Source organism: Lissotriton vulgaris, chromosome 7 (assembly GCF_964263255.1).
Source record: "Lissotriton vulgaris chromosome 7, aLisVul1.2, whole genome shotgun sequence".
In the NCBI taxonomy this organism is placed as follows: domain Eukaryota; kingdom Metazoa; phylum Chordata; class Amphibia; order Caudata; family Salamandridae; genus Lissotriton; species Lissotriton vulgaris.
Window position 1 is genome coordinate 95,150,733 of NC_141695.1, and position 17,267 is coordinate 95,167,999.

Consider the following 17,267-nt stretch of genomic DNA (forward strand, 5'->3'; position numbering starts at 1 on the left):
CTTTTGGATTTCAGAGCACCCCGTCTACCCCTTCAATGTCACTTGTGGAATGAGAGAGGCCCCATAAACCATAGTGCCTGCTGTGGAACAAACACAGGGGTATCTTTGTCACACTCACTGCCTGTCCCAATGACACAGTAGGAAGTGGGCTACTCTTGCGTTGACCGCCAACACATACACAGAATCCCTCGCTGGGTCAGCGACTTAGGATCCAGAGGAATTGTAGACCTCCACCGAGGGTAAAGCTATCATGGTGTCCTCAAGGGAGAGACAGTGAGGGCCAAGCAGGCTTACCTTGCAGTTAACAAGAAGAAGGTGCAAGTGTCGATCCCATGCATGGGTGAAGCTGCTTCATAAATATCCAACAAGGACAAATAACAGGAGCATTTTCAAGATCTTAATTCCAGTAAACCCTACTCACAGTTACCAGGTGGGATAAACTCCTGACACTTTCGTTCATTCTTGAAAGGTCAAAATTCCCAGATTTTAAAAAGGGAAATAGGTATTAACTGTGACATGCGGTTTCGATGCGGGAAGCACCGAAATCTGCATGTTATTCCCCAAATGCCTATAGTAGGTGCAATTTATCACATGCGGGTGTTAGAATTTGTTGGATGCAATAACTTACACCTTCCCTCAAAGCCACTCATAATAAGAGCCTTAGTGCAGTGTGGCTTCCAGATGGTGAGTGACTGAAGGAGAGGATTCAGCTATTCCAGGACTATGAGGTGCCTGAAGGGCTCATGCCAAGTGCTGTTGGTGTAAGAAGGATGACAAGGTTTCCCATATGAGGTGTTGCAGAGCTCTGAGGTCTCACCGAAGTCTGACTGAGTGAGAAATTGAGAGTATTGTCCTTCTCAATCATGGGACGCCTCGCGTTGGCCGGATGTTACTCAGTAGGGGGTACCAGGAAAGACAGGAGCTCCAGTTGATTGGTATGGAGTGTGGGGGTGTGGGCACCGTGGCATCTCGCTGGTTGGCTGCAGGTGCCGAGACTGGGGGTGCTTCATTGTTGTTTCCCTTGTGTACACCTGACACATGACATATGACACCTGTTTCCAGAGCTCCTGTGCACTCCGTGGTTAATTTGAGCCGGTGGCAGCAGGTGGGAGCCACCAACATTCATTTCTAGGGACCAGCACTGATTTATCCTGATCCAAAATTTCCCGAGAGCAAGAGAGGGAAAAACACACAAAGAGATAGAAGAAAGAACAGAAAGTCAGAAAAAACCTCGCCAGTGAGAGAAAGTAGGAACCTGCAAGAGTGGGGCAGGGGGTGTCTGGTAGTGGATTAAAGAGGCCTGAGGTGGGTTGAAGACTACGCAGCCTTTGTATCCAGTGGGCTAACATTAAAAGCCACCCTCCATGAGCTTATGGGCACCGCTTTTGGCACCTGCACTCATTCTTTTACAGAGTGAGCCCTGTGTCTGCTTGTGGGACCGTGGTGATCTGCAGCAGTTGCACCACTGTTGTTTCACGCCATGAATGGTGATCTGTCTCTGTGTCATTACTGCAGTTATTGCCCCTCATCTAATGACATCTCACCATGCTGGTCCAGAGCCAATTAGTTTATTTTATTGTTGTGTTTAATTCAAACGGCAGTTTATAATCTGCCTGAGGTGGTTTGATTTTGCATGGATTTGAGTTTGGGCGCATTGTGTTGTGATGTTTAAAGTTGTACCGGATTAACAAAGTGATTTAAAAAAAGAGATGGCAGTAAAATGGAGAAGTTTTCCCCGTGCTCCTAAAATACCCCGGGGAAGGCAAGGGTGCCTCTTTTTCTTGTTTGTTATTAAGTCTGAGCAGAATCCCATCCACTCTGGAGCTGACCAGCCGCAGCTGTAAGTGAAGGTGCACGTGCGCTGCAAGAGCGTATACATAATGACACTAGTGGGACAAGGGCGAGCCATCAGTGTGCAGGGGGGCCAGATGCTCTATGGCAGCCAGAGCATCCGTTTCATAAATAAGTGCATTGTGGGCATTGTAGTTTAAAAAAAATAATCTGCTCACACTAACACATAGGAAGGCGGGATTTTCGATCTCTTATCTGATTACTCTAGATCTAAATCCCCACTTAGGTCGACTGAATCTTTGTTGCCTGTCATAGAGTAAAAAAAGCCATCCACTACTAAGTTAATCAAACCAATAATTGGCACGACTCTGAAGAACCACTTACCACGAATAAGTTTTAAAGTTTTATTATAAAGCCAAAGATAACTGGAGATACAAACATCTCAATGTAAGGTTCAAAAGGTTTACTGGCACAAAGACAAACATGAATTCTCTAAACGATCTCAGGCGACAGAAGACTATTACCAAAACCAATTCAAATATCAGCAAGTTTGCAAGAATAGACACAAGTTGTAACTTAAGCGTCATTTACAAAAAGAGAAAAATCAGGTTAGACTGTCCCTACACTAGACTAGGTGACATCCCTACTTAGCAGAATCTTAACCTAAAAAGGTGTCAGCCGTGGTGACTTCCGAAGAAGTTCACTCACTTTCCCTTAGTCTTTGGTATAAATCTGTGCATTGCAGTCGTGCCCTCTCTGCCTACCCATCCGCTCTCTAAGGGTCCTCGGGCCATCTGCTCTAACTCCACCCCAGGGTACTGTCCCTAATACAAAATCACAATTACAGTTGAAACGCCCCTCAGAGACGCCCCTCACGTACACTTCTCACGTGGTTTCGGTTCTGGCTTTTTCCATACTGATACTCCTCTGGGCTTCTTGTTAGCGTTGACCTTGCTTCCCAGGCTTCTTCTCGGCACGCCGGTACCCCCCAGGAAATTCCTGAAGCCTCCTCCAGGCCTGTGCCTGTCTCCCCGGACAGAGCTCTATTCATCACTCTCTTGATTGGAACCCCCTCACACCTGCAAACAGACACCCATGAATTGGGCCCCAAATTGCGACCTCCAGTTTATCTCTCAAGTCGTAAAACTTCGAACATGGTTGGCAATTTATGCTTAACGAGACCTGAATTTAACTAGCACATGCATATCAAAGAAGCGCCTTTATCTTTCCCGGCCTACTAAATTACTTGTAACAGGCCTGCACTCCGTGAACCTTTATTTCTTAAACTAAAACACTATTCTAACCTATTACACTCTGATTATATGAAACACTTCTATAAAACATAACTTTAACATATGATCAATAATATTCTGAATAATAGCAAATCCATCTTATATGAACCTGCAAAGGCACGTTTTCGTTCTTCATACATTGCCATGAGGCCTACACATTTCTACGTTTGGCAGCATTACATTTTCTGTAACAGTCACATAACATGGAGTCTTACCAGCGTTCTAGCATCTCTAAACATTACTACATTAGCTTCACACTCTAAAATATGCATTCTACATTGATTAAACACTCGTGTGTATATGCATTTCTATATATTTTCGACACTCTTAGGTGCTTTGACTAGATTCGTGCATCTTACACGTAAATATGGTGCACTTATACATTTTAATCAAATTGCGCTCTCTCAGTTCCCCCCTTTTATGACCTCTAGGGGTCATCACCATCACAACACCAACTTTGAATTGAATCAAACAGAACTCGTTGCAATGCTCCCTCGCTTTATCATTTCTAGAGACCTCAGACTCCTGTATTGGTTATCCTGCATCGCAGCTAATCTCTGCTCCTGCTCTCTCATGGATCTTTGCAACCTATTTGACCTATACCATTGGTACAGCCTCACTAATCCCCATAATATGATTACGCAGATCACTATTATGATGATAGGCTTCAGTATGTACCATATGAAACTTTTCCCTAGATTGGCGAACCAACCTCCAACTTTACCCATTCTGTGACCCACTTTTTCCCACACATTCACTTTTGACAGATCCTCAATTTCCTGATGGATTTCAGTTATGTTCCGTATGTATTTCTCAAGAGGTTTTGAATTGTCTGGAATGTAAGTGCAACATTCCTGGACCTTCAAAGCCTTACAGACTCCGCCCTCTTTGGCTAACAGAACGTCTAGAGCAAGTCGGTTCTGAAGAACCTTTGCCCTTATCGATTGCATCTCTCCTTCCACCAACATAAAAGATCGAGCAGTACTGGCGGATAATCTATCTACAACTGTTGCCAATCTCCTGATCTTGACATCATTCAGTATTAACCCTAGAAGAGGGAACATAGCACCAAATACTTCTCCAACTACCTCATCATCTCCTACATCTCGTCTCCCTCTGACTTGAGTTTTTCCCTCTATGATTTCTAAATCCTTAGCGTGATATATTTTGGGGAAGACAATTGCCAAATAACATGATCCGTACCAATTGTCTGGCAGTTTCACGTAGGCATTTCTTCCACATACAAAATATACATTCGGAATCACTTGTATTCCCTTTAAGAAATATTTTGTGTAGTATTCTAATTGGAAGGCATGTTCACAACTTACTTCTCCCACAAACAGATTTTCATAGTAGGACTTACCCCTATATATACATAGCTTCCCTTTTTGTGTTCGATCTAAAGCTATTGGACCGTTACTACCCTTTCTTTTGTGTGACTTTTCCTCCTCGGTCCAATCTGTTTTCCATTGGCCTGAAGCCTTTAGAATCTTCTGCCTCCTGTACCGATCATCCACCTGCCCTATAAACTTTTTCTCAATTTCTGATACCTTGCAGGTCAGAATATTTCTTCGGTCATGTGAAGTATCTAAAGTTTTCCAAGGAATGAAAAATTTCCCTAATCGGTCCTCACTCTTATAGTAGTCCCATTTATTCAAGTGCTTGTAAGCCGGGACTTCTGGTAACACAGCATCAAAATTTGAAAAATAGTATTCAAAGCTATCTCGTCCATAAAATATACTAAGCAATAAACTACATGTAATCCCATAAATCAATGGAAGATGATGATACCTAATACCTTCGTCTACAGAGGCTGGCAATTGCATACAAACGTAGCAGTCCTTCGCCTCCATAGCGTCAATGTATTCATACAGTAACTTGGCATAAGCATTTGACTTAAAGTTTCCCTGTGACTCATCTACGGGCAACCTATGAGCTTCTGCTGCTAGCAAAGCTTTATCCTTCACTGCATTGCCCCCCTCTTTACCAGCAGTAGTAGGTTTAGATGTTACCACAACCTTTGCTTCTGTTGCTTTTGCTTCGTTTTCATGTCCCACTATATATGATACAGTAACTACTAAAACTATAAGAAAAATTACTCCCGCTAAAAGTGTACCTATTATGCATTTTGCTTTGCGGTTCGGGTTGCCGGCCTCCATGTTCTCAAGACAGTGTAGTTTTAGTTTCTTTTCCAATACAAAGTCTTTTCTCTTTATTCCTTCAACAGTCTTCCTTTGCTCATTCAGTCTTTCTCGAACTACACCTCAGGAAGCTGGCAATCCCCTTTGCGATTAGTCCTTTGAATTTATAAAAACAGGTAACCCTAGCCCTTCTCCGTCAACTAAATGGAAAAGTCCCTAAATTTTTTCTTCTTCCACTTGGCGCTAGGTTATCTTCTCAATCTTGCTTATTTACAAAAAGTCTTTAGGTGTCTACAATCACCCGCGTTCCAGCAGCTCTAATCACGTATTCTAACAGTTCTAAGCGAAGAATGGTCTCCTCGAGTACTGATACTGTTGTGCCAAAAGTCGGGAATTCTACTCTGTTTAAAACCAGTTCTCTTATCCTGCTCAGGTAAGGAGGATTGGGAATAGTGAATGTCAGCAACCCTTCAGCTTCAACTCCAGGCACCAACAACGCCACTTCCAACTTTATGATGGGATCAGTGCTGGTCACTGTCACTTCCCTCACCCTCCCGCATCTCTGTGCACAAGACATCTGCTGCCAGGTAGGTCCACTCAGGAGTGGCGTATCTTCTGCAGGGCACACGCACCCTCCTTGATCTTCTTGGACCCTCCGCTTCTGGATTCTGTGCACCTTCGTCCAGGTCTGAGTCTTCGGATATAGGAGCAAGGGTTCTCTCTGGAGTTGACTTCAAGCTCGTCCTCTTCCTTTTTTCAGGCCAACTAGTCTCTCCACGCCTTGCTCTCCTGTTTCTTGTCCTCATATTCGACTCTTGATTACTTGCAGCTTGATCAGTGTCTGATTCGTACTCGCAGCTACTTTCTCCTTCTGTGGCAACGTCAGTTTCACTGTTGTCCTGTCCTTCTTCCACTTGATCTGACACACTCCCAGCTTCCTCCGACACCCCTACAGCTTGACTGGTCCCCTCTCCTGATTCTTCGTCCACAGCTGGATTTTCATCCGAGAAAGGAGCTGTTTCTTCCAGGGGTGATGGAACTCTTCGCGTATGGGAGGCGTGTATCCAGTTGGGCAGCCCTCCACATTTAATAGCAGTATTCGTTGTCAAAATAATCTGGTAGGGTCCGCGCCAGTGCACGTCTAAGCAATTCTTCCTGACGTGCTTCTTCACCACGACCCAATCACCAGGGCACAGGTCGTGGCACAGGTCTTTGGACGATGGAATTTCAGCAGCCTGCACCTGTAGAGACACAGAATGAATGGCATCAGAAAGTCCCTTGCAATAATCTAGGATCAGATCATCTGTGATATTCAACAACGCTGCAGTTGGAACTGATGGCAGTCTCATTGCCCTCACCATTAAAACTTCATGTGGAGAGAGACCTGTTCTCCTTTTTGGTGTGCTATGTATACCATGAGTACTAATGGCAAGGCATCAGGCCAGCTTAAGGATGTCGATGAACACACTTTGGCAATTCGGGACTTTATCGTCCCATTGATCTGCTCCACAATTCCTGAAGCTTCTGGTCGATAGCTACAGTGCAATTTCTGATCAATATTCAATGCAGAGCAGAGCATCTTCACAACTTCGCTGTTCAAATGTGTTCCCCTATCTGATTCCAAGGAGGCCGGCACCCCGAACCGTGGTATTAACTCTCTAAGCAACAACTTTGCTACTGTGAGTGTGTCACACCTGCGTGTAGGGTATGCCTCGAACCATCTGGAAAATATGCAGACAACCACCAGAACATACCTGAGGCGGTTGCATTTTGGCATCTCAATAAAATCTAGCTGCATCCGGTTGAAAGGGCCACCAGAACTCCCAATATGACTCAATGTAACTGGTGTCCTTTTTCCTACGTTCAATTGTTGACAGGTTACACATCGTTGACACACTGCTTCTGCGGCTACTCTAAACTCTTGGGATTATACCAAGTCTGTCTAAATACCCGCAGCATAGCATCTCTGCCTAGATGTACCGGGCCATGTATCTGTCTTGCCATTGGACTCACTAACTCATTCGGTAACACTGCCCTTCCATCTGCTGAAACCCAAAAATCCATTTCACTTTTTACACAACCTGCAGTTTCCCATGTCTTTTTCTCAAAGTCTGTTGCGTTTTCTTGTATGCCTTTTAAATCATCCCAGTTATCTACAGTTTCTAACATCATAGTTAACTCTGTCTTTTCCTGTGTCCCACCCACTTCTACCTCTGTGAAAGAGTATCCCTGTTCTACACAGTATTGTGCGACCTCATCAGCGTATCTGTTTCCCTGGGATACAAAATCTGTGTTTTTCGTATGGGCTACACATTTGACAACGGCAATTGCTGCCGGACCTTGTAATGCTTCTAACAACAGTCGTACAAATTCCCCATTTCAAATAGGTGAACCTGAAGAGGTCATGTAACCTCTTTGAGACCACAATTGCCCATAGTCATGAACTACCCCAAAACCATATTGGCTATCGGTGTAAATGGTGACTCGAATTTTGCTACCTGCTAAACAGGCACGTGTCAATGCAATGATTTCAGCTACCTGAGCGGAGTGTACTCCTTCCAGGCAAGCGGCTTCCACAACTACAGTAATGGTGCAAACAGCATAAGCTGCTCTCAACTGACCAATATTGTCTCTTACACATGAGCCATCAACAAAGAAAATTTCATCAGGGTCCGTCAACGGCTCATCCACAATATCTGGTCTCGGTTTGGTGCATAGTTCAGTCACATCAAGGCAATCGTGATCTTCACATTCTTCATCTTCTATATCATTAGGGAGTGGCATCAGGGTAGCAGGATTCAAGACAGAGCACCTCTTAAGGGTCACGTTCTCCGCAGCAAGAATAACTTGCTCGTAGTGCGTGAGCCTATTATTGGTCAAGTGCTGTGTCTTGGTCCTGGTCATTAACAATTCCACAGAATGAGGTACATACACCACTAACTGGTGTCCCATGACTATGCTCCCACACCTCTCAATGCTGACATCCGTTGCAGCAACGGATTTGAGACATCCGGGCAACGCTGCGGCTACTGGGTCTAAAGTAGCCGAGAAATATGCAACTGGTCTACGAGCATTTCCATGAATTTGGGCTAGAACTGACAAAGCACAACCTTCTCTTTCACAGCAGTAAAGTAAGAATGGTTTTTCGTAATCCGGCATTCCCAAAGCAGGAGCACGACACAAGTCCTCTCTCAGCTGTAGAAATGCCATCAAACAATCCTTGTCCCATGGTACCGGATCACTCACCTCCTTGTGCATCCGTTTTTGTAAGGGCTTTGCTTTCAGGGAAAAGTTAGCTATCCACTGTCGGCAATAACCAACCATTCCTAAGAACATTCTGACCTCTCTCTGCGTCGTGGGCGAATTCATTTTCATGATCGCCTCTATTCTATCTGGTGACACCTTCCGTTTCCCTTTTTCAATTCTGTGACCCAAGTACTGTACTTCTGTCAGACAATACTGTAATTTGCTCGGAGACACCTTGTGTCCGTTCTCATCTAAATGGTTCAGCAAGGTGATGGTGTCTATTTTACAAGCTTCCTCTGTCTCTGACGCAACAAGTAGGTCATCTATGTACTGGACCAGAACCGAGTTCTGTGGCAGTACTAGACTTTCAAGATTTTTCTTCAGCAGCTGGTTATAAATCGATGGGCTTTCTGTATACCCCTGTAGGATACAACACCATGTTAATACGCAATTTTCCAGCTTAAATGCGAAAAGAAATTGGCTCTCTTCATCTAATGGGATTGAAAAGAAGGCCTGGCAAACGTCTATCACTGTGAACCACTCAGCTTGGAATGGTATCTGAAACAATATCACTGATGGATTCGGTACCACTGGACAACATGAAACGACTATGTTATTAATCTTTCGGAGGTCCTGAACTATTCTGAATTTCCCACTAGATTTCTGCAAACCCATAATCGGGGAGTTACATGGACTACCCATGATTTCTTTCAGTATTCCCTGTTTAATCATGGAGTCGATCACGGGCTTTATTCCTGCAATCGTCTCTGGGGTCAATTTGTATTGAGGCGATCTTGGATATTCAACATTTGGTTTTATCATGATTTTCACTGGTTCCACTCCTTTGATCAGTCCTATCTCTTCCCCAGTGAAATCCCACACTTCAGATGACACCGTATCTCTTAAGTCCCAAGGGAGCTCTTCCACCGTCAAGGTAGGATACAGCTCTATGCATACCTTTGAATTTGCAACTTTAAAGGTGGCATCATCGTCGTTAGTCGGTACTTCCACTCCCTGAGGCGTGCAGTATATTGTGCAATTTAATGTGCACAATAAATCTCTTCCTAACAGACACACAGGGCTAGAATCGCATACTACAAACTAAAGCTCATCACTGTATTTTCCTATCCACACTAGTACTGGTTCTGTTAAAGGGCTAGTCATTCTCCTATTTGCGACTCCTACCACTTGAATAGTTTCCCCTGACATTGGAAGATCCGGAACCACTGCTGATCTCAGAGTAGATCGAGTGGCCCCCGTGTCCACCAAGAAGGTCGTAGGACACCCTGCCACTTCAGCCTCCACATACGGTCCTCTTTGGTCCACCTCTAGCACTGCCCCGAGGGTACAGTCTTCCTCTCTACTCACCCGCTGTCCAGTTAAAGGATCAACATAGTAACACTCTTCTCCTCCTACCCAAAGAGGCATCTGTCTATAGGTCTTTCCCCCGTCGCAATTCTGGGTGGTTGAGGGAACTGGGCTCGAGGAGCCGAGGTCCCCCCTTTGACCACCTTACCCTTGGGTATTGTCGTCCCTTTTACTGGACTGCTCTGAACTTCTTCCTTCTCTATTTCCAGTTCTCCATTTTCAGGGTGATAGGGACACTCGCGTTTCCAATGCCCTACCTGGTGACACTGATGACATTTTGTCGTCTTTTTCAAAGTAGCCAGATCTACTCTAGGTCTCGGATTTTCCTCGCTGTCCCTGTTCTGATTATTTTGACTCCTTCCCATGGTCCCTGTTCCCTGTTGCTGCTGTCCACCCTTTCCAGCCGACTGCATCTGAACCAACATCAGCTTTTCCTTAAGTTTTTTTGCTTTAGAATTAATCTCATCGCTACAATACCTTGCATATCTCAAAATTTCATCTGATGGTTTGTTTTGCCAGCAAATTAAATGTTGCTGAATCATCAAACAAATATCAGGTCTCAATCCCAAAACGAATTTTGACACAAACTGTCCTATGTCTTTGGGATCCATTACATCTAATCCACTGTATTGTTTGAACGTTTTCAGTAGTCTCTCATAATATTCATGGACTGTCACCTTGGGTTCCTGCCTAGTCCGATCTATTTTGACCCAATCTATGTCCTGCGGTGGCACTTTATCTTTCATCCATGCCATTACCCTTTCATATTTCTCCATGACTCTTTCTGAGCATCCCTCTCCGGTTCAGATGTGGGCTATTCGACACTAACCTTGCATGCTGTCCACAAGTCTCCTGGGACTACAATATCAAATAGGGTGTTCAAATCAATCCACAGTACTTAAGAGATTTTTACAAACCTCTCTACCTGTTTGTACCACTCCACGGGATTCTCTCTCAGCTTAGGAAAGGAATTGGTAAATGCAGCTAAATCTCCCCTACTCCAGGGCACATGCACATAGCTCCCATTCGCTATTTCTCACAAAGGGTATGCTTCCATCCTCTGTAGCCCTCCCTCCGGGGACATCACAATTGTGCTCCGCCTGACAGTCCCTTTCTTGGACCACCTTTCCTCCCATTTATCCAGATCTCTCCATGTTCTTATTCCTGTGATCAGTTCCCTTATGTGTGTTTTTAATCCAATTGTCCTCCTCCCATCAAGGTCCTAATCTGAATAATGCAACCTATGGTTACCCTGCAATGCCTTTGTTCTTGACAGGTCTACCATGTACTTGTCTGCCAATTCAGATAATCTCTCGTGTACAGCTCTCGCCTTCCGAGTAATATCCTTTGCTATAAACAGCACCTCATCTTGCTTGTACATGTCAATCCTCTCCAAAGGCAACGTACCATCTATTATTTCATCCAGATCAGATTTTAAACTGGTTACGTCAAGCCTTCTTGCCTTTATCTCACCTTTCAGTGTGTCATTCTTAGAGGGTCCATTGACATCTCTCCCATCCCAGCTCCTAGCCCTACGCCTGGGCTCAGGCGAGTTATGGGGAGTCCTCCCATTGTTCCATCTCTCCAGGTCCCACGCAGTTCCATCCCCTCTTGGGATGTGGTGAAACGATGCTCTATTTCCCACAGTCCCACTCTGTCTATTCTGCTCGGACTCTCTAAATGCATGATAAGACCCTCCATGGTTCCCCATGCTTTCCCCATGCTTTCGCAATTCCCTTGCTGTCTAGTATCACTCAACACATGGTAAGACCCTTCGAAACTCCCCATGTTCCCGCGATCCCAATGTTGCCTACTATCGCCAGGTGTATGGTGAGTGCACTTAAAGCTATCCCTGTACTCTTGCGTCCTTCGGTCTCCCTCGCTGTGTATGAGACGAGACGCCCTTCCACACTCCGTACTTCTATCCTTTTGTCCCTGTCCATTCCCATCATGTGAATGACGTGTAGCTCCGCTATTTTCCTGACTTTTGCCATCGCACTCCTGACTGCTTTCACTAGCCCCACAGTGAGACAATGTTCCATCGCCTCGACTTCCCCACTCTGCTTCCGCTCCTGACCTGTTACTCTGGGTTCCCGTATTAGCATCCCACTCTCTCAAATCAGCCCTCAATTCCTTAAAGGACTTCGGCCGTGGTCCCCTTAGATCCATCGGTCCTCTCTGACCCCCCTGATCTATTATGGGATCCACTGCTGAATTCAATGGGGTGCTCCGATCTCTTGGTCCTGGCAACTGCCTTCGGTATCATATTGTTCCTACTTTCCATTTCTGCTCTTTCTCTGTCCAGCCGTACCTGTTCCTCCTCTCGTGCTTTCTCTGGGTCATAAATCGATACTATAGGACCTATGGTAACAGGTACTTGGAGAGCGTCTGGCAATTGATAGGACTTGGCACGCCTGTTTCTGGCACCTTTTGTACCACGAACCTTCCGACTACTCTCTGTACTGGACTAGGTTGAGGTGTTTCCTCACCTTTGGCGTGTTCCCTATCTGTTATAGGAGGTGGTCTATACTATCCTATGCCAGCCCCATCCCCCCTTTGGAGCTCGGCACCTTCCATCCCTCTATTGTACGGAGGCGGTCTGTCTATCAACAACCTATTTATCAGACTGTCCTCTGTCTCGCTCTCATCATCCTCCTCTGGTGGTCTTTTGTCTCCTGCAACTTCTATCACTGGGTACAGTTTATCTACTTCAATAGTCTGCACTCTCCACTTTTTAGCTTCCTCATCCCATTTGGCATCCTGCACTGCTCTTACCGATCGTCTCACTCTTTCTTGACGCCTGTTCTGGTTCCTGTCGTGCGCCGCCCTAATTCACGCATTAAGGGCTTCAAACTGTGTTGGTCTGGGCAGAGGTCTCATTGAGGTCATAACTGCTTTTAACTGGTGCAATACTTCTAATCTAAACGTTCCGTATTTCGGAAAAGTCAGTTCCTCCTTCCCCTCTGTAATCTTACTCCAATTAGAAATCCACAGTATAGTATGCAACCCAACATTCGTAGCCATATAATGAGCTGGTGTACCCTCTGGCGGGGCCTCTTCCCCGTTAAAAGATTCTCTCCTTTCTCTCTTAAAGATCGCTCTCAAGCATTTAAAACACCTCATGATCCAATCTACAAGTTTCCTTAATTCCCTGCGTTTGTTCACTTCCTGGTGACAATCCACCAATCACACCGCGGTTCTTGCTAACCGGCCTATCACAGCACGGCTCGCGTCAACCGGCCTATCACAGCGCGGCTTCACACCAACCGGCCTATCACAGCGCGGCTCTCCCTGACGTCACTCGTCTCCCCTTCGCAGCAGTTCCCCTCCTTTCTCAGCTCATATCCCGGTCATGCATGCGTCCCATTCATACTCTGAAAAATGATTACTTCCGACCAAGCGATCACTTTTCTTGACTGTACGCCCACAGTCTAACTGTAATTGTCACCTCAATTGACGAAATGTCTTCCGTAAACGTCCAGACAGTCGCCTTAACTGATAGGTTACTTACACACAGTAACTTCCGACCAGCGTCCGTTACTCATACACTCACTCTTGCATTCCCCCTATCACGGTCCTGCGGGCGATCAATGGTACCTCATGACCCCCTTCACAATGGTCGACAATTACTCTGGATGTCCGATACACCCGAACCACTTAAGCTCTTCTCTGAACTTAAGATTTTCACCAGGTTGCGCGCGCTCACAACCCTGCCTCAATCACACTACAGGCATTCAACTCCGCATGACATTACAACACAAATACAACACAAAACACCGCAATCTGACGACGCATGACCCTTATTATACTCACTCTCGACCGACTCTGCTGCTTTTCTCTCGTACCGTCAGCACCTTCTTCGGCAGGTGATTCTTCTTCTGCTCATCTCTCGATCTCTAGGGGCCTCGGGGTAATCTTAACCTAGTCTAGATCACCTTCCTCTAGAAGGCAACCATCCTAATCTGCTACCAACTGGGAGGGCGGGATTTTCGATCTCTTATCCGACTACTCTAGATCTAAATCCCCACTTAGGTCGACTGAATCTTTGTTGCCTGTCATAGAGTAAAAAAAAGCAATCCACTACTAAGTTAATCAAACCAATATTTGGCACAACTCTGAAGAACCACTTACCACGAATAAGTTTTAAAGTTTTATTATAAAGCCAAAGATAACTGGAGATACAAACATCTCAATATAAGGTTCAAAAGGTGTACTGGCACCAAGACAAACATGAATTCTCTAAACGATCTCAGGCGACAGAAGAATATTACCAAAACCTATTCAAATATCAGCAAGTTTGCAAGAATAGACACAAGTTGTAACTTAAGTGTCATTTACAAAAAGAGAAAAATCAGGTTAGACTGTCCCTACACTAGACTAGGTGACATCCCTACTTAGCAGACTCTTAACCTAAAAAGGTGTCAGCCGTGGTGACTTCCGAAGAAGTTCACTCACTTTCCCTTAGTCTTTGGTGTAAATCTGTGCATTGCAGTCATGCCCTCTCTGCCTACCCATCCGCTCTCTAAGGGTCCTCAGGCCATCTGCTCTAACTCCACCCCAGGGTACTGTCCCTAATACAAAATCACAATTACAGTTGAAACGCCCCTCAGAGACGCCCCTCACGTACACTTCTCACGTGGTTTCGGTTTTGGCTTTTTCCATACTGATACTCCTCTGGGCTTCTTGTTAGCATTGACCTTGCTTCCCAGGCTTCTTCTCGGCAGGCCGGTACCCCCCAGGAAATTCCTGGAGCCTCCTCCAGGCCTGTGCCTGTCTCCCCGGACAGAGCTCTATTCATGACTCTCTTGATTGGAACCCCCTCACACCTGCAAACAGACACCCATGAATTGGGCCCCAAATTCCGACCTCCAGTTTATCTCTCAAGTCGTAAAACTTTGAACATGGTCGGCAATTTATGCTTAACGAGAGCTGAATTTAACTAGCACATGCAGATCAAGGAAGCAACTTTATCTTTCCAGGCCTACTAAATTACTTGTAACAGGCCTGTACTCCGTGAACCTTTATTTCTTAAACTAAAACACTATTCTAACCTATTACACTCTGATTATATGAAACACTTCTATAAAATATAACTTTAACATATGATCAATAATATTCTGAATAATAGCAAATCCATCTTATGTGAACCTGCAAAGGCACGTTTTCGTTCTTCATACATTGCCATGAGGCCTACACATTTCTACGTTTGGCAGCATTACATTTTCTGCAACAGTCACATAACATGGAGTCTTACCAGCGTTCTAGCATCTCTAAACATTACTACATTAGCTTCACACTCTAAAATATGCATTCTACATTGATTAAACACTCGTGTGTATATGCATTTCTATATATTTTCGACACTCTTAGGTCTTTTGACTAGATTCGTGCATCTTACACGTAAATATGGTGCACTTATACATTTTAATCAAATTGCGCTCTCTCAGTTCCCCCCTTTGATGACCTCTAGGGGTCATCACCATCACAACACCAACATTGAATTGAATCAAACAGAACTTGTTGCAATGCTCCCTCGCTTTATCATTTCTAGAGCCCTCAGACTCCTGTATTGGTTATCCTGCATCGCAGCTAATCTCTGCTCCTGCTCCTGCTCTCTCATGGATCTTTGCAACCTATTTGACCTATACCATTGGTACAGCCTCACTAATCCCCATAATATGATTACACAGATCACTATTATGATGATAGGCTTCAGTATGTACCATATAAAACTTTTCCATAGATTGGCGAACCAACCTCCAACTTTACCCATTCTGTGACCCACTCTTTCCCACACATTCACTTTTGACAGATCCTCAATTTCCTGATGAATTTCAGTTATGTTCCGTATGTATTTCTCAAGAGGTTTTGAATTGTCTGGAATGTAAGTGCAACATTCCTGGACCTTCAAAGCCTTACAGACTCCGCCCTCTTTGGCTAACAGAACGTCTAGAGCAAGTCGGTTCTGAAGAACCTTTGCCCTTATCGATTGCATCTCTCCTTCCACCAACATAAAAGATCGAGCAGTACTGGCGGATAATCTATCTACAACTGTTGCCAATCTCCTGATCTTGACATCATTCAGTATTAACGCTAGAAGGGGGAACATAGCACCAAATACGTCTCCAACTACCTCATCATCTCCTACATCTCGTCTCCCTCTGACTTGAGTTTTTCCCTCTATGATTTCTAAATCCTTAGCGTTCTTCATACATTGCCATGAGGCCTACACATTTCTACGTTTGGCAGCATTACATTTTCTGCAACAGTCACATAACCTGGAGTCTTACCAGCGTTCTAGCATCTCTAAACATTACTACATTAGCTTCACACTCTAAAATATGCATTCTACATTGATTAAACACTCGTGTGTATATGCATTTCTATATATTTTCGACACTCTTAGGTGCTTTGACTAGATTCGTGCATCTTACACGTAAATATGGTGCACTTATACATTTTACTCAAATTGCCCTCTCTCACACACCACATAACAATGACTTGTGTAAATAAAGCCAGGATTGCAAAGATTGGATCGTACCAACATGAACCAATCTGTCACCTGTCATGACCGTGTAACTGGCTGAAGTTGGTTGCTGATCCCCGGTTTCTATGTGCAGCTGTCCCCCAGTTTAGGGGAACACGCGCCCATCTTCAGATATCTTAAAACATATACAGGCGGCAGCTTTTTGTTACAAAATTAGTCAATAAGGCATTTTCTACATTTTATGTCTCTCAGCTCAATGTTCTATAATACGAGTCGATATCACTATGATTAACAGCCCCCGCCTCACATTAATGTCCTTGTTTCTGCAGGTTCAATGTTCGGCATGCTCCAGGCTCTGTTATTAGAGATCAGTGTGGATCGGTGAACAGCGGCTCCATTGAATCCGCACCATGCATCAACAGTTTATACTGGATCTGCCAGAAGGAAGCGGAGACCTCCTGCTCCAGGGTGTGAAGCTGCAGTCAGTGACTTCAACATCAAGGAAACCCCAGCAGGGTGGGTGTCAATCCCTTGGGAATAAAATACTAGGAAAGCATTTCCTGAGCAGTGTAAAAACACTGAAAGTGCTGCGTGCTCTACATAAAGGTGTTAATTTGGCCAGACTTGAATCTGCCTCAAAACCCTGACATTCTAGTTGGCAAACGTCACCAGGCTGGATGTGGCTTCTGTTCAATAATCTGTTAATCAGTGTGTGCGTGGGTCGCAGTCCAGCGACTCAGTCCCTTTCAGAGGTCAGCACACCCCTCAATGTCTCCGCAGTATGTAAACCAGCTCCCTCATGGAGGGCACTTCCACATGGTTCCACATCCGTGCATCTTGTTGGCTGATGTTTGCACAGTGCTCCTGTCTGTAGTGTGTGTTTGTGTGTTCAGCACAGTGAGCAGAGCTCAGTTTCTCACATTGTTTTAGCAGAATCAATAC

The 17,267-nt window shown here is 44.8% G+C and overlaps 1 protein-coding gene across 1 annotated transcript in view; it reads left to right on the top strand.

Annotated features, from left to right (window-relative positions):
* LOC147700899 (killer cell lectin-like receptor subfamily B member 1B allele A) overlaps nucleotides 1–16,799 on the top strand; it is a 211,872-nt gene extending 195,073 nt beyond the window's left edge. Inside the window, exon 6 of the mRNA XM_086928534.1 lies at nucleotides 16,655–16,799. Coding sequence (XP_086784660.1) covers nucleotides 16,655–16,799 — 145 coding nt within the window. The remainder of the gene's footprint in view (nucleotides 1–16,654) is intronic.
* Nucleotides 16,800–17,267: the final 468 nt, after the last annotated feature.